At 35.2% G+C, this 19,060-nt stretch overlaps 1 protein-coding gene across 6 annotated transcripts in view; it reads left to right on the top strand.

Annotated features, from left to right (window-relative positions):
* LOC110114236 (hexokinase-2, chloroplastic) overlaps nt 1-15,801 on the top strand; it is a 31,670-nt gene extending 15,869 nt beyond the window's left edge. For 2 of the 6 annotated variants that reach the window (XM_028694482.1, XM_028694479.1), the window contains 7 exons: nt 1,423-1,497; nt 1,642-1,797; nt 2,025-2,120; nt 2,218-2,348; nt 10,365-10,400; nt 14,831-14,912; nt 15,077-15,597. In XM_028694482.1, the coding sequence (XP_028550315.1) occupies nt 1,423-1,497; nt 1,642-1,797; nt 2,025-2,120; nt 2,218-2,348; nt 10,365-10,400; nt 14,831-14,912; nt 15,077-15,424 (924 nt within the window). In that variant the 3' untranslated portion in view covers nt 15,425-15,597. The other 4 variants (XM_028694480.1, XM_028694481.1, XM_020847040.2 and 1 more) reach the window with 4 other exon arrangements.
* The last annotated feature ends 3,259 nt before the right edge of the window (nt 15,802-19,060 follow it).

Genomic DNA, 19,060 nt, shown 5'->3' with positions numbered 1-19,060 from the left:
TGCAGTTGGTGGAGACAGAAGGATGGGGGGTGATGATGGGGATGTGTAAGATAGATCGAAGTCAAGGGATATGTAAGGGGGTGGTGATGACTTTGCAGAATATTCAGGTGGTGGAATACTTCCTTCCCCTAGACTTGGGAAGTACGGATGTGATTCTGCGAATAAAGTGGCTACAGACAATGAGAGAAATGAAGGTGGACTGAAAATCTCTGACCATGGAGGTTCAAGTAATCGGAAAGAAGGTAGTGCTATGAGGGGATGCTAGCTTATGCAAAACAATAGTGTCACTTAAAATCATGCTCAGGACAATCCAGGGTGCGAGCTTGGGATACTTGGTGGAGTTACAAGCATAGAGGGGGTCTAGGAGCAGGAGATTGAGGAAATACCATTGGGGGTCCAACAGATTTTGCAACAATTTTAGGACATATTCCGACAATTTATCGGGTTTAGGGCTGCCACGAGAGCATGAGCGTGCCATCACCTTAAAGGAGGGGGCCTATCCTATCGGGGTTAGACCATACCATTACTCCCAAATTTAGAAAAATGAGATAGAGAGGCTGATCAAGGAGATGCTTAAAACAGAGATCATTAGATCTAGTGTGAGCCCTTTGTCTAGTCCAATTCTACTCGTGAAGAAGAAGGACGATAGTTGGAGGTTTTGTGTGGATTACAGGGCTCTAAACAAGGAAGAGTGAGAAGCTATCACTACGTTACTTTGGGCCTTATGAGGCGATGGAGGGAGTGCATTGGGGCAGTAGCCTATCGTCCGAGTTCACCAGCTTCATCGCCTTTTTGTTTTGCTTGGCTTTGTTTTTACTGCATGTCAGGCTCTACAACATGTTCATTTGTTCTTGGATTTGACTGTTATGTAAACTACCAACAGATCCTTGAAATAAGTTTAAATGCTTTAATACACTTACTATATTTTGAAATTCAGATATGTCCATATTTTGTATTGAAAATTCTAGGTTTGATATCAAATGCAGTTAAATTACGCCCCATGCAGCAATTATGTTGCATGTTGCATGGATAGGGAGACTAACTCATGATTTCAGAATCAATTAACTGAAATTAGTTAACTTTTTAGCTTAATGTCTCTTAAAGCTTTTCCTATCAGAGCCCATTATGGAATCTAGAGTTTTACTTGATTGTTCTCCCATCAGATATGTGTATCAGAACCATACACATATCTTCCAATAACTGCATCTCATGGTAGAATCCCTCGATAAGTTTTCGTAGTTTTCATGGGATCCAATTATTATAAGTGCTTCATTATATTCCCTTACTCAACGTGGTGCTTTTATTGCTGGAGAATTCGTAGCTTCTTTGCTTCAATATGAATTATAAAATTTGTGCATTCTCCTTCCTTGAACTCCACTTTCATACAATCAAACTCTTAACTTATTTAGTGTTTTGGTTTAGGCAGGGAAAGATGTGGTTGCTTGTTTAAAAGAAGCAATGCAGAGGCAGGGTCTAGATATGTCGGTATCTGCCTTGGTATGTTGTAGCTCAGCGGAAGAGCTTGTATGAGAGTTATAATTTGCTGCTTTTTTCAAACCAGCACTAATCTTACTAACTCTTTTTTGAATCAGGATCAAAATGTTGGAGAAACTAAATGAAATTTTAATTATTTTAAAATAGGTTAATGATGCGGTGGCAACATTAGCTGGGGCGAAATACTGGGATGATGATGTCCTGATTGCTGTAATATTAGGTACAGGTACCAATGCTTGCTACATTGAGCGAAAGGATGCCATCCCTAAGCTGCAGTGGCCAGCAGGAGGAACCAGAAACATGGTTCGTTAATGTGTCTACTATGAGTCCGTAGAATACTTTAGTACTGAAATAAACAAAAGCCTGATCGATCTAACCATTGCCTTGTAATTCGTAGTTAAAGTCTTTAAACTACTACATTGTTACTAATTTCATGGTATGGATAAAAGTACTAAATTAGTATGTAATGCTACTTTTAGCTTCTAATTCATCTTACTTTGTGATATGTATAATATTTCTCTCCTGTGCAGATTATCAGCACTGAATGGGGAGCATTCACTACGGATCTTCCGTTGACTGAATTTGACAAGGATATGGATTCTGAAAGTATAAATCCTGGAGAGCAGGTTATTTTAAATTTCCTTTTATGAAAAAGTTGTTATTATTATTTTTGTTTCGAAAGATTATTTACCTATTTGGCTTGTTTTACATCTAATGAGTCAGATATTTGAGAAGACAATATCTGGGATGTACCTTGGTGAGATAGTACGACGAGTACTCCTAAAGATGGCGAGTTTTTCATCCCTTTTTGGTGATTCTATTCCTGAAAAGCTCTTAATTCCGTTAGTACTAAGGCAAGTTCTGAGTTCCAAGCTTAAACATCTCTAGTTAACATTATTATTATGGAGAAAGTTTTCATCAGATCTTCCACTATCCTATAGTCCAAATAATATTAAAATTGGGCTGTTTGGTTTGAAGTAAAATGAGTGTAAAGCATTTCAAATGCAAGAATTTTGAGAATATTGATGTTTGATTTGAAGTAAAACAAATGCAATGTAAAATTTGATGCATTTGAAATTCACTCTCTATTTCAATTTGGTGTATTTGGAATTCCTTAGATTTGGGCGAGTTCCAAATACACCATTAATTCATTATTATTGTCGGAACTTGCCACCTTCATCATCACCCGCCGCCAGCCGCCACCATTGTCGCCTGCAGCCAGCCTCCATCACTGTCGCTTGCCTCTAGCCACCACTACCGTCGCCTTTAGCCACCACAGTCGCCGGCCGCCACCACGGCCACCATTGACCATTGCCCGCCTTCAACCAATGACTGCTGCCACCACAGACTGCCACCACAGTCGCCAGTCACCACTAACAAGTAACACCGTTGCTGGCTGCCATTGACCACCAATCACCGCCATCACCACCTCCACCACCGCTCCCCTTTGGTTGTCAGTCGCCACTGGCAACCACCACAGCCAACTGGTGTCTCCCATCACCATAGCCAGTGATGTGTCGCCTCCGACCACCATTGCCACCGATTGCCACCCTCTTTGAACTTTATACTGCATTCATTTACTTCAAACCAACAACAACAACAACAACATCAAGCCTTTATCCCATTACGTGGGTTATCCCACTACGTGGGGTCGGCTACGTGAATCCTTTTTCTCCATTGTGTCCTATTAAAAGTCAAATTCTCGTTTAAATCTAATAAAGAAAGGTCATTCCTAATATTTTCTAACCAAGTCTTTTTAGGTCTACCCCTACCTTTCTTAACATAAGTCAAATCTAATACCTCTACTCTCCTAACCGGGTCATCGGAAGGCCGCCGTTTTATGTGACCAAACCATCTAAGGCGACTCTCTCTAATCTTATCTTCTACTGGAGCTACTCCAACCTTTCCACGTATATGCTCATTTCGTATCCTATCTCTAAGGGTAAAGCCACTCATCCACCTGAGCATCCTCATCTCTGCCACACTTAACTTAGTATTATGCTTCTCTTTTAATGGCCAACATTCGGCACCATAAAGCATTGCAGGCCTCACTACCATCTTATAGAATTTTCCCTTAAGTTTGAGGGGTACATTTTTATCACGTAACAAGCCCGATGCATTCCTCCACTTCAACCATCCAACTTGAATTCTGCTGATAATATCCCCATCTATTTCACCATCACTCTGAACAATAGATCCAAGATACCTAAAACGTGTACTCTTATTAATGACTTGATCGCCCAAAGTCACAATCCCATCACTAGGTCTATTACTTCTAAAATTACACTCCATATATTCTGCTTTAGATCTACTCAAGCGAAAACCTTTAGACTCTAAGTTTGACCTCCTTCAAGTTTACCTTCAACTCTCTCTCTAGTCTTATCAACAAGAAGAATATCCTCAGCAAAAAGCATACACCAAGGTATATCCTCAGCATTCATTTACTTCAAACCAAATAAAAAAAATTAATCTCATGCTTTTATTTGACACTCTTCCAAACAACTCCAAAGTATTTCTTTTACATTACATTGATTTTACACTGCATTTTTTTACATTGCATTCCTTTTTCAGCCTACCAAACATCCCGATAAGTTGTGAAAAAAATCCTCAGTGGTTATGTATATATGGTAACTAATATATGTGACCAATTGTTCAATATCACTTGCATTATGAAGTGTGATACAAACTTTAGTGGAATTATTTTTGCTAGTAAAACTAAAAAGAATTATGAGGTGTCAACTGTCATTTTAAAAAATTGTGAGCTCACTTTTTCTATTATTATTACTATGAAAAAATATTAGGTAATATTTCCCCACTTCTATCTTGACTTGAGTGGAGAAGGAAGTTAGGGTTGTGTAAATCCTTTATTTTTTGCTTTTTGTTTTCAGAAGCTGGTACTTAATTATAGAAAGCATGTTTGTCTAATTAATTTCGCATCTTTGTTTTAAAAATAAAAAGTTTGTTTTATGAATTTGTGAAAAGACCTTTGTAGGTGTTTTCACATGTTTTGGGTTAATTTCAATTAATTTGACTAATTACACTTATGAAATATTAATTAGAGTTTATTAGTGTATAGTTAAGTTCACAAATTTTTGATGTTTAATTATGATAATTAGGGATGGATTAATTAATTAATTAATTGAAATAATATTTCATTATTTATATATTAAGAGTAATTAAAGATTAATTAGATCTTCTATCAAGATTATAATTTTATTACTTTTAATTATAATAAATCATTTTTGGTTAATAAATTAACCGATCAATTTGTCGAATACACTAAGTATTTAGGCTAATTAACAATTAATTAGGATTTAATTAATATTATTAAGATTTTATGAGCATTCAATTATGAAAATTGAGCTTAAGATAAATTGTTAATTAATTTAGTAATTAATAGTAGTAATGGATAATTAATGAATCTTTTATTCTAAGCAACCCTTAATTAGTTTTAATTTCATCATCATTAACCGTATCCTGACAGACCTGACTATTTGGGGTTGATATCATAAATTTTAATTGTTAATTTATTCTTGTTGAGTATTGCCTTACGTGTTAACCTATTCTTCACAATTCTTTTTGAACAACTTTTATTCATGTAACCTTAGGCATACCCTTTGGTCCTTTCTAATCTTCTGACAATAATTTTTTCAAAGAATCTGACGCTGTATTTTTTAACCATTTATTGTACATTTTCAACTATTTAAGCCTATTTTTAGTCATCTTACCTTCAATATGTGTCACTCCAATATTTTCTCAAATATAATTATTATTAATTTATCCTTCATAGTTTTGTTAAACATTTATTTTAACATTTTTATTTTTGCTAGTATAAACTTAGATATAAATGATTTTATAATGGCCTAACATTCATAACTATATATTGTTTATCTTATTGTTGTTATCTAAATGTTACTTTTAAGCCTTCATAATGTTCTCTTCTCACACAACTTTTGAGACACTTCTCCATTTCAACTATCAAATCTTAAATTTTAAAAATTATATTATAATTTATATTTCTATTCTTCTCTATAATAGATCTAAGGTACTTTGATATCACTTTATGTTCTAATAATATTGAATGGTAATTATTAATATCATACTCGTTAAAATTATATATCATATACTTTGCATTTGCTTTACTAATTCTAAGACTTCTATTTTCTAAAAATTTCTTTCACTATTCTATTTTTTAATTTATTTCAATTGATGCATTATTAATTAAATTTTATTATTTGTAAAAAGTATACACAAAAATTCCTCATTTTGAATATTTTTTTCTAAGCATTTTTATGACTAATACAAAAAGACATGGATTCAATACTAATCTTTGATGTGGACCTATAGTAATTTGAAAATTTTATATTACTTCACAACCACCAATACTAGTCAATGCTCCAACACACGTATTTGTAATAATATCGACATATTTTTAATGTCTTTTTGCCTTAGAGCACTCAAAATTAGTTCTTGTAGTACTTGATTTTATTCCTTCTCAAGATTAATAAAAGTAATATGAATATCATTTCTTTATTCGCTATACTTACGCATTAGTTGTTTTTATAAGAGGGAATATGCTTAGTATCTTATTCATTGAATATAAGGTGTCTGTTTACACGTAGAGATGATAAACATAATAAGAAACAAATAAGATAAATAATCACATTTATGATGGGATTAAATAAATATTTATTTTACTTATATTCTTTTTTAATATTACTTTGCAAATATGTCAACACTCCCTCTCAATTTGGAGTATATATTATCTATTAGTTCTAATATGTTACATACAACAACAACAACAACAACAACAAGCCTTTGTCCCACTATGTGGGGTTGGCTACATGAATTCTTTTTCGCCATTGTGTCCGTTTAAAAGTCAAATTCTCATTTAAATCTAATAAAGAAAGATCATTTCTAATATTTTCTAACCAAGTCTTTTTAGGTCTACCTCTACCTTTCTTAACATAAGTCAAATCTAATACCTCAACTTTCCTAACCGGGTCATTGGGAGGCCTTCGTTTAATGTGACCAAACCATCTAAGGCGACTCTCTCCAATCTTATCTTCCACTGGAGCTACTCCAACATTTTCACGTATATGCTCATTTCGTATAGTGTATACTATCTCTAAGGGTCAAGCCACTCATCCACCTAAGCATCCTCATCTCTGCAACACTTAACTTAGAATTATGCTTCTCTTTTAATGGACAACATTCGGCACCATAAAGCATTGCATGTCTCACCTCTATCTTATAGAATTTTCTCTTCAGTTTGAGGGGGACTTTTCTATCGCATAATAAGCCTGATGCATTCCTCCACTTCAACCATCCAACTTGAATTTTGCTGATAATATCCCCATCAATTTCACCATCACTCTGAACAATAGATCCAAGATATCTAAAACGTGTACTCTTATTAATGACTTGATCGCCCAAAGTCACAATCAGCTCACTAGGTCTATTGCTACTAAAATTACACTCCACATATTTCGTTTCAGATCTACTTAAGTGAAAACCTTTAGTCTCTAATGTTGACCTCCATATAAATTAAAATAAAATCACCCTAAATTTAAAACTAAATACATTTTCGAAAGTTAATAATGAAACAACACAATATTTACAGTAAGATATTCTTATTACTTAGCAGACATTACGTGCTATGATCGACAAAACTTTGGTGTAATTACACTATTTTTTCTTTTGTGTGTGATTAGTAGATTAGTCAGCTATTTTATTTATTTACATTGTGCGATCCAGGACATCTTTTCCACACTTCATTTTCTTTAAAGCCTCTCTAACTTTGGTTTTACTTATACGCCGATAAAAACAAAAATCTTTATTTTCATTTAGGGTGATAAAGTCACTAAAGTCAATCGTATTTTCACATTCTTCATTAAAAAGTTTAGCAAAATACCTCATCCACCTTTGTTGAATATCTTCTAAGAAAAGTACTTTTTGATCTTCATCCTTAATACACTTTACTTGAACTAAATCCTTAGTACTTCTATCTCTTTGTTTGGCTAACTTATACATATATCTTTCTATTATATAACTTATTAAAAGCTAAGCTCTTTGCATCATAAATAGCTTTCTTAGCTTCCTTACGAGCATCTTTATATCTTTCCCAATTATCAGAATTTTTACATTTAAATCAATTTTTATAGCAAATCTTCTTATTTTTTATCTTATCTTGCACATTTGAATTCTACCACCAACTATTTTTACTATTAGGAGTTTTTTCCTTCGAAACTCCAAGCACATCTTTTGCAATATTCTTAATATTACAAGCCACTTTTTCCCATATAATATTGACATCCTCATGCACAGACAAAATCTTAAGATCTAAAATCTTACTCTCAAAAATACTTTTGTTAATATTCTTTAAAATGGTAGATGCCTTAGGCTTTTGGTAAAGATGTTTGTTATTTATACTGAATTGAAAATATAAGAAGTAACGTTCTTCTTAGAAAACACAATATCTTATATGAAATGACATTCAGCTTTGATATGTTTAGATCATTCATAAAAAATATGATTACTAATAATATAGATAACGACATGATTGGCATGATATAATGTCAGAAGCTAAGTGACCAGAAAACCAGACTTCGTAAAGTATTTTTACCCACAGTATCTAGCCACAACAATTGTTTCCTACTTGTTCCATTGACTAGTTTACCTCCAACTATCAAATCTCAGCCATATCAGATTGATCCCACGGTTAGGATGGGGATCCATGGGAGGCTCAATTGGATCACGCCGATATCTTTCCATAGTTAGGTGGTTGATTTAGGAAGGATTATATTAGGGTAATAATGCAGGATTGTGTAAGTGATTTATTTATTTATTAAAGATTTTGTATAGATCTATAAATAGGGATATATATTTTTTTTAATAAAGCTAGGCTTTTTCTTCTCAAATCTTTGAATTCAACAGAGCCATAATCATTTGGTTCATTTCCCTGCCTACCGAGAGAACCAAGAGAATAAAGAAAGCTTCACCTCACGGCCTTTGCGTTTGATCAAGAGAGAAAAACAGCTTGTGTTTATCGTTTGGAGAAGTCGATCGAAGAGACGAACGTTTCGTCGTCTGGAGAAATCAATCAATAAAGAGATAATTGCCTCGCATGTGTCTTTTGGACACGAGCAATCTCGCTCGGCCGTGCCCGCGACAAGCGTCGCCCGTCCGTGTTGTCCATCTGATTGCTCAAGTCCAGTCCACACGACCCTCATTTCGGGCGGTCGTGCATGCTACCCGCATCGCCTGTCTAGCCTGTGCCATGTCCACCTCTTGTTGTGCCCAGCCCAGGAGACTCGTGTCGTCGCTTTAGTGTGAACTGACTCTCGCGTGGTTTTCGTATCGCAACTGAGCGCCGTGCCTTCGATTTCACTCGGCCTGATCCGAGCCTGCTCCTATTCTCGATTGGACCAACAATCATCGGCCTTATCGCATGTTACAAAAATTCGGAGGGTACATATTCAGATAGCCTTCATTGCTATCTTTTGACAACACAATGTCTGAAGTTAATTCCTCCTAAATTTTTTACCAAATTGAGAATTCTACCATAAACCAAGGAAGAGGAGATCTCCAAAATGTGCAATATTCCTATCACCTAACTAGGAAGAATTATTTAAAGTAGTCTCAATTTGTAAAGACCTACTTGAAAGGAAGAAGAAAGATGAATCACCTCCTTGGAGTAGGGCCAAAAGAAGAAGATCCTAAATTTTGGGCATGGGATGAAGCGAACTCCATGATTATGTCATGGTTGTGGAATTTCATGACTCCAAAAAATAGTGATACTTTCATGTTCCTATCCACTACAAAGGATATATGGGATGCTGCTAGACAAACCTTCTCAAAAGCCTGGGATGCTGCTCAAATCTTCGAAATTAAGGTCAAGGTGAGAAGCACAAAACAATGAAGCAAGACTGTGACAAAATATACCATTCTCCTTCAAAACCTATGGCAAGAACTTGATCACTACAAGTGCATAGAGATCAAGTGTTCAGAAGATGATGCTATCCTGAAAAAATTTATTGAGAAAGATAGAGTATATGATTTTCTTGCAAGGCTAAATTCATCATTTGATCAGGTGAGAGTCCAGATCCTTGGAAAATATTAGAAAGTAGAAACCCCTCATTAAATGAGGCCATTTCTCTCATTTGTGCTAAAGAAAGCTGACGAGGAGTAATGTTGGAGCCAAATGTTGTTGAATTTTTAACAATGGCGGCAACCAGAGAAGCATCATGGAAGGAAAAATGTAAGGACTCCACAAAATTTAAAGATAAATGCTCCCTTTAATGCATTTATTATAAGAAATCAAGACATACAAAAGAGACATGCTAGAAGATACACGAAAAGCCCCCAGTAAAGAATGGAACCAAAGAAGTGGACAAAAGACCACATCACAAGCTAACACTACAACAAGTTAGCACATCCCATAAATGTAGTCCAGCTTCGGAGAGTTCAATAAAGAAGATATTGATAAGCTAAAACAACTCCTGGTATGCCTTGAAAAATTACCTACATCATCTTCTTTTACACTTTCAAGTCTATATCCATTGGATTTAGTAACTCAGGAAATCATTTGAAAGATTTATGGATCATTAACTCAGGAGCCACTGACCACATGACACATGCCACTACCCACTATCAATTATACTCCTTGTCCAAGTAATAATAAAATCATAACTGCTAATCATTCTCTTACTACAGTAGCAGGTCAAGGAGGCATAATCTTATCTCCCTCCCTCACTCTAAAAAATGTGCTTCACATACCTCAATTATCTACAAACCTAATCTCGATATAAAAACTTACAAGTCATCATAATTGTTAAGTCCTATTTAACCCTATTTATTGCTTATTTCAGGACCAGGGATCAGGAAAGAAGATTGGATTTGCTAAGGAAAGTGATGGACTGTACTATCTGGAAGAGCTGAATAAATTTAATAGTATCACTAATGGCTATTCTATGTTATCCCTATTTGATAAAAAATCTACTATTTGGCTTCATCATTTTAGATTATGGCATCCATCTTTTGATGTCTTAAAAAATATGTTTCCAAAACTTTTTATAAGTTGGAAAATGAACATTTTCATTGTGAAATATGGGAATTAGCCAAACATAAATAAATTTCTTTTCCAAACAAAAATAAGAGATGTGATACCCCATTCTATCTTATTCATAGTGATATTTGGGGTCCCTAAAAAATTCCTAACATCTCTTCAGCCAGATGGTTTGTATCCTTCATTGATGACTGCACTCGAGTCTGTTGAATCTTTCTCTTAAAAAATAAATTGGATGTTAGCATTATTCAGCATTATTCTCCCAAATTTTCACATCGTGATCGAAAACCAATTTGGGGTAAAAATAAATAAGAAAATTTCATTCTGACAATGCTAAAGATTACTTGAATCAAAACCTATCCTCATACTTTGAAAAAAAATTTAGTTACACTAAATAATATTCATATTCCTGATAATATTTCTGAGACCTTATCTGATGAAAATTAGAAAAGTGCATTGAAATATGAAATGCATGCCCAGGAGAAGAACAATACCTAAGAGATCACCGATCTACCAGTAGGAAAAAAACCAGTCCGCTGTAAATGAGTGTTCTCTATAAAATATAAAGCCGATGTTACACTATAAAGGTATAAGGCAAGACTAGTGGCCAAAGGGTATACTCAAACATACGACATCGACTACCAAGAAATTTTTACACCTGTGGTTAAGATGAACACTGTCAGGATGCTTCTCGTACTAGCAACTAATTATAATTGGCATTTGGAATAGCTGAATGTCAAAAAATATATTCCTATACGAGGACTTGGGGGAAGATATATTTAAAGATTCTACTAAGATTTAAGAAAAAATCTTGAGAAAATAAGGTGTGTAGGTTAAGAAAGACTTTACATGGGCTAAAACAGTCACCTAGATCTTAGTATGAAAGATTCTCAAAAGTCATGATTCTTAATGGTTATGGACAGAGTCAAGGAGGCCATACATTATTGTTCAAGCACTCAGGCTAAGGGCAAGTCACAATATTATTAGATTATGTGGATGATATAATCTTGTTTGAAAATGATGAAAAGGAGAAAGTGATTCTAAGAAACTGTCTTACCAAAGAATATTAGATCAAAGAACTTGATAGATTAAAATATTTATTGGAATTGAGGTAGCTCACTCCAATAGAGGAATTTTCATTTCACAACAAAAATACATCCATGATTTTCTTAAAGAAATAGGTAAACTAGCTTATAAATCGGCACAAACACCAGTGGAACTAAATCTCAAATTAGAGGAAGCTAAAGAAGATCCAGATGTAGATATGAGCACTTACCAAAGACTTGTGAGGAAATTGATCTACCTTTCCCACACTAGATTAGATATAACATTTGCTGTAAGTATGGCCATCCAGTTGATGCAAAATCCAAAACAGATTCATATGCAAGCTGTAGATAGAATAATACACTACCTGAAGAGGAACTCCGGGAGAGGGATTCTCTTTAGAAGAGACCATGGAATAACCCTAGAAGCATATACTGATGTATATTACACAGGATCACCAGTAGATAGACGATTCATCTACCTTAGGATATTGCACATTCCTTCAGAATGGCTTCAAGAAGACCCTCAACTTGTCTCACCACAAAAAGATTTAGGAATTTTAAATATGAGAAAGATATGTTTGAAACAATATTTCTCAAATGAGGAGAGAAGAAAGATTAATATAGAATTTGCAAAGTTCTTTAGATATTTAGAGGATTTTGGGTATCAGAATGATGCATGCAAGGGGGGGGGGGGGGGGCAAACACAATAGAAGATTTTTTTTGACACTTGGGCTGTTGTGCTCTCGGTTTGGCCTTTGGCTACTTGGTTTTTGAGCTATTTATTTAGAAAATCTACTTAATTTTAGCTCTTAATGCTTGAGCTGATAGATAGCTCATTAAATGAGCTGAAGTTTAGTTTATTTATGTGCTAAGTTGGTAGCTCATAATGAGGTGATCCTTGCTCTTCCCCTTCCCCTTTGTCTCTTCAGTTTTTTGTGGCTGTTTTCCTGTGCCTGCTGCTCCGTTCTCTGTGTGACTCCTCGGGTCCCTTGCTGCTGGTTTTCCCGTGCTCTGCCTCTTTGTCTCCTGTGTGGCTTTTGGGGACGCCTGCTGGCTGGTTTCCCGTGGCCCTTTTTCCCCTGTTTTCTGTGGTTATTTAAGGGCTGTTGTATGCTGGTTTTGGGGCTGATGTTTGGTGGCTGTTGGCCTTTCATTTCCCTAAATCTAATAGGTTTAATTAATGCTTTAAGGGGCTGTTTAGTTGCTCTCTTTTGGTCTATAAATAGTAGATGTTTTGGAATAAAAAAAGAGTGTTATAATGTGATTTTTGGAATAGAAAACTTGAGGGTTTTTGTTGGACAAGCTTGCGAGCTTGTTCCATTTCTCTCTTTTCTTCTTCTTGGGAATGCTTGCGAGCTTCACCTATGTTTCGTCTTGGCTTCTAACCTCTTCTTCTATCCGCAAGAATCCACTCCACTTGTATCTTTCTTCTCTCAATGGATGAATGCAACTTTAGGTGTTTTGTTTGAGTCGTTTGTAAGTGTCTTTTGTTGTATGGTCGTTTTATATGATATAAAGTTGTTGTTTTTGTTATTTCAAAAGTGTCTTTATGTAATTTCTTTATCCTAGTAAGGAAATGTCTTTTCTAGCAAAAAATTAGGGCTGGCCTAATTTTTTGCTTACATTAAAGAATCTTTGGTTGATAGATGGAGGATGGATCAAAAAATGTGGTGATTGATTCATGGAGCTTCAACACTGTTTATTCAAACAATAGCAATAAAACTTCTTAGTCAAATATCATTCTCTTCTTGTTTTGAGAAATTGAGCACATACTCATTTATTCAATCGATGAAAAGGAATAAAATAACTCCACAATGAGCTGAAGATTTTGTTTATGTGCATGCAAATCTTCGTCTTCTATCAAGGAAGACCCCACTTTAAATGACATGTGATAATAAGATGTGGGATGTTGCTAGAGATGGGTTCGAGTGCCTTGATGATATGAGATTATTGGAGATTACAAATCTTTCTCTAGATGAACCAGAGTTGGAAGCAATGATATTCAATTATGATGATATTGAAGGCCAAAGACTAATCTCTGAATCTAATTTTATCATTCCCTCTATTGAGTAGTTGAACATTCATGTTGTATACTTGTACTGAGTGGTTTTTTGCTTATATTTTTGTGGTTGTACTAAACATTATTGCTTGTCATTTTTAATATGATGTCACCTTAATTTCTATATTATTTAAAAAAAATTATTATGCCATGTCCACGCCGCACCTATATTTTTAAAAAATGCCGTGTCCGTGTCGCCATGTCCGTGTTGTTGCATCATAGACACCGTCATAAGATAATCACACTTGATATCTAACAAACCCTTTAGTTTTCAAGTGCCTATGAGCTTTTTACAAGATGAGGGAAGAGGAGGTAAAAAAATAGTGATGTAGAATTTCTGGGGCTGTGTTTGGAAATGATTGCGTTTAAGCATTTATTTCATTAACATCTCTAAGATATATTAATATGTGTTTTTTTTTTTGTTCTCCTTAGGGGGGATGAAGCATGTATGGCTACTGAGTAGAGCATCCATCTCAACACCCATCACTATTTTGGGGTTTAAAATTTATTGTGCTTCTTGATATGTCCTTGGAATAAATACAAATATATGGACAAGGAAAATGTTTGGAAAAATGGGATATATGATCAAATATCATATAAAGAGTAAATAGGAAAATGTCTGAAGCTAACATGACTACTATTTAGAACCTGATTGTGTTATGATAAATGTTCTAAACAATTGATCATTTAGTCCATATAAGCTTTATTTTATCCCAAATGGAGTAATGAATTATCTTAGGTTATCTTTATTTCATACCTTGATGAAGTACTAATTTTTTTTATTAACACACTGATATATGAGCTTTTGACAAGATGAGGGAAGAAGATGAAACATAAAATAGAATTTCTGGGGCTGGATGTAAATGCTTGTGTTTGAGCATTTATTTCATTGAACATCTCTAAGATAACTGTAAGATGTGGTCTCTTTGTTCTCCTTAGGGCTGGATGCCCATAAAAACTGCATCAACACCACATTTGCAATTCTCAAACCTAAAATCTATTTAAAGACATTGAGAATTCTTCTTCCAATAGAATTCGAAGCAAAAACTAATAAGTTCATTACGTTTTCCGCAATCTTTCTGATACATTTTACGATCCAGTCCTCTTATAGTCTAACCTCTTTAGCTTATTCATTTGGAACTAATTCTTCTACTACACTAACAGGACTCCGGATCTTTGTGCCATGCAGCAGGATGACACCAAAGATTTAAGTAAAGTGGAAGAAATCTTGAGCAATACCATTGGTGTGAGTTCTAATGAAATAACATTCATCTATTGCTTGGGAAAATTAAATTTTACTAACATCAATAAATTCTTTTTCTTTAGTTAAATTTGTTTCCAATGACAGTCAGAAAGTTCTTTAATCTCGCAAAGAAAGAAGTCTCGGAAATTTTTAAATTTTTTTGCCAGGAAACAAGGTCTACACTGAAAGCTAGGAGGATTGTAGTTGACGTTTGTGACACAATCGTGAAGCGGGGCGGAAGATTGGCTGGGGCTGGAATTGTGGGAATTCTGCAGAAGATGGAACAAGATTCAAAGGGGCTGATTTCTGGGAAGCGAACTGTGGTCGCCATGGATGGAGGACTCTATGAACATTATCCTCAGTATAGAAACTACCTTAAAGATGCTGTTGCAGAGTTACTTGGTGCTGAAGTCTCGAAGAATATAGTCATCGAGCATACCAAAGATGGCTCTGGAATTGGAGCAGCTTTATTAGCAGCAGCAAATTCAAAGTACGCTTCTGAGTTCCAAATTTGAGTTCTCAACACGTTAATATTCTCAGGTAATCATGTTTTGTATATCTCTGCTAAGTTACTTTTGATTTTGCTATATCTCCTTAGTGATTTGCTCATTTAGGAAATTAGTTCCTTTTATGATTGTACTCTAATGTCAAAAATATAAGTTTATTTTGGTTTTCCTATTTTCTATGATTTACCATATAGGTATTGATCGGGATTCCTAGGAGCCATCAATTTAGCTAAACAATGCAGCTAACTTTTTTGTGCTATGTTGCTGTCCAGTTTCTCACTGCATGAATTTTGTTCGAGCTTGCATGAGTTTTGGCCAAAAGAAATACTTGAAGTATTTTGTCTTATAAAATTTTACAAACAAATAATAGTATTTATATTTATTTTGAATTCTTATTTATAATGGTGATTTTCGACCATATCTAATTAGGATTGTAAACAAAATGAGTCGTAGTAAATTCGAGCTCAACTCGTCTCTCGAAAGAGCAGCTTGAACTTGAGCTCAAGCTCAAGTCGAGCCCATAGAATGAGCATGACCTTGTCTCATCGATTTTTTCTTAGGCCCTAGAGCTTGATTGGGGATGAAATCGATGTAGAAGCTCTAGTTTCTTGTCACTACGAAAGAGTGGGTTGTGGTTAGCGGTACAAACGAGTTGAGTCGAGCTCTGGTCAGGCTTAACTCGAGCTCGTCTAATGTGTCAAATCCTGAGCTCCAACTTGAGCTGAGCTCAAGCTCGACTCGCCATAAAAAATGAGCTCGTCGAGCGCCTCAATTCCACATCATCACGTGGTTCGCACACGCCCGCCTCTTTCTCCACGAACTCGTTTCTCATGTGCGCCCGCTTTGGATTACGTGTCATGCATGCGCTTTTGCGGTTTGCACCCGACACAAGCTTCCATGGTTCTCACGCGCACGAGCTCTGGTTCGCCCCCCACCATGTCGTTCCACCTTCACCTTCTGCGGACTGCATCAGTGCCTGCCCTCCACCATTCTTCCTTTTGCCATTGGTTTCGCATTTCGGCGAGCCACTCGACGAGTAATCGAGTGGAGCCTTCTGTGACATTATGTTTGAGCTCGAAATTCGATAAGCTCGATTGACGAGCTCGTTAACGAGTTGAGCTCGAGCCAGCTCGCAAGTCGGCTTTACTAGTTTGCACCCGTAGTTGTGGCTAGAGTTTGTTGGAGATCAAGGCAACAGCTTTGCTTCATCATTGCCTCGTTAAGTGTGGTTGTGGCTAGATGTCAGTGGAGAAGAAGACACTAGACAGTGTCACGTCGTGGTTGATGCTTATATCTAAGGAGAAAGATGCTCATCTTTAAAGGTGAATTCAAACTTTTTTTAAAAAGTTGTATAGCTGCATTTAAAATATTGTAATGTTGCATTAAATGCCATAATATTTGTAATACATAAAAAATTTATACCAATTTAGATTAGTAATTATTCTTTTAGAGCCGGCTCATAAGCTGACGAGTTGAGCCTTATCAAGCTTGAACTCATTCTTTTTTAATATTCCAACTTGAGCTCAAGCTCATGACTCAGATAAAATTAGCTCATATGCTCATTAGTGTACTGAGTTTAAGCGGGCTCAGCTCATTCACTCAGTCAAAATCCACCACCCCCTTTAGATTCCGGCTATCAACCTGGAATATCCGGTTGACCCCACATCTAAGCATCATGGACAAGATAATAATATCTTTATTTTTTATTTTTTTGGGGAACAGTGGTTGCTTTGTTTTCCTCACATGGCTCCAATTTCATTGGTAAAAGTTCCTGCCAACTGCACCTGTAAGGCATTGATTGTGTCGGATCGGCCTTTGGGTGTCTTTTCTTAGAACAATTATTACGTTCTCTGACCGGACGTAGAGCTACGTTCGGCCGCCAATAACACGTCGCCACGTGCTCTTACTCTTTACCGCGCGGCCCGACGACTTGACCCGGAGCGGAACCTGGGAATGCTATGTTCACGATTTTCTCGGTATTGCTCGGTATTTGCTAGGTATTGCTTTGCAAAAATGAGAAATACCGCTCTGTGAAGACCAATACCATGCAAATACCGAGTTGTATCGAGTTTTTTTACAACTCGGTACAACTCAGTATTTGCTCGGTAATTCTAGGGATTTGCACGGTTTTGCTAGAAAAAGCTTGGTACAACTCGATATTTGCTCGGAATTGCTGGGTATTTGCTCGGTATTGGTTATTGCCGAGCAAAATCGACCAATACCTAGCAATACCGAGCAAATACCGAGCAAATCACGAACATAGCATTCCCTCTACGTATTTTATGACATTGCGTGATAAGGAGGATTGTAGTTTCACCTCTACGTATTTTACTAAGTAGATAATGTTAGTTTCATAATTATATAATAGACAAAAACAACAACATCAGATGAACATTAAGCCTTTATTCCATTACGTTGGGTTTGAGTCAATTATATGAATAATTTTTTTTCATTGTCATGTTAAGAATTAAATTCTCATTTAATTTTAATAAAATTTTATTTTTAACACTTTTTAATCAATTTTTTTTAGCATAGGTTCAATCTAATATATGAACTCTCTTAATTGGGCCATTAGAAGATCGACATTTTATGTGATGAAGCCATCTAAGAGGACTCCCTCTAATCTTATTTGCCACATGAGCTTACTCCAACCTTTTTCATGTATGTGCTCATTAAACTTGATATAATTTAGATAATAATTATTCAAAATAGTTAAAAAATATTTAATATTTTGGAAAATATTAAATATGAATGAAAATTGATAATTCATAATATCCATCTCAGATAATATACTTAACATTAATGAGTTGATCACTAATTTAAAATGTTTTATTTTTCTAAAATTATAGTAATAATTATTCTTATTTTTATTTAGTCTTTCATACTAAGATTGAGATAGTTTAATGTAATAATAGTCTTATGCATGCATATTTTCTACAAGTATTTTTACTTTTTTTGTCTTTAGAATTATTGTACTTAAAAAAATAAATCGTTTGGGCTTTTCAATTGGTTGCTCAAATAGAAATTTAATTTCACGCATTATGAGAATCCCATTGCTACCTTTTAGTGTGTCAAAAAGTATTATTTTGTGTGGAAGCGAACCCCATCTGGGCGCCTAAGCTTGCGGCTTGGTGCTGCTCGATACAAGCCGTACCGCTGCTCGGTTTAGCTGACGTGGCTCATTCTGATTGGTATCTAGATGTATAGTTATATTCTGCGTCCGCACAGAATAATCTCTCGTGCGTCAGGAGCCCCAGCCATGAGTTTTTCATTAAAAAAAATGCTTTCCACATAATGATAGTTTCTTACTGTTTTCTAAAGCAGCATTCTAGTTCCCAAACAAAGCTTTAATCTCTTAGGGGAATATTTAGGCTTTATTTGAATGGAAGGTAGTTGAAGGAAATGAAATAAAGTTCAAATGATTTGTCTAAATAGTTTTTATGATTGAGATGGCTTTATTGTCTTTCATTGGTTTGAAATAAACATGAAATTTAGTGCTAGATTTGACTGAATTTACTATCTCTAATTGAAGGTTTCTTTATAATTATTGATGTTTTTATAAAAATTAAATATCCATATTTTTTCTTTACACTAATTCAATGTTGCTTACTAATGACTATGTCCTGTGACTCATTATTATCGTAT

Source organism: Dendrobium catenatum, unplaced genomic scaffold (genome assembly GCF_001605985.2).
Source record: "Dendrobium catenatum unplaced genomic scaffold, ASM160598v2 fragScaff_scaffold_490, whole genome shotgun sequence".
Classification (NCBI taxonomy): domain Eukaryota; kingdom Viridiplantae; phylum Streptophyta; class Magnoliopsida; order Asparagales; family Orchidaceae; genus Dendrobium; species Dendrobium catenatum.
Note: the sequence above shows the minus strand (reverse complement) of the source record. Positions and strands in the feature narration are given on the sequence as shown.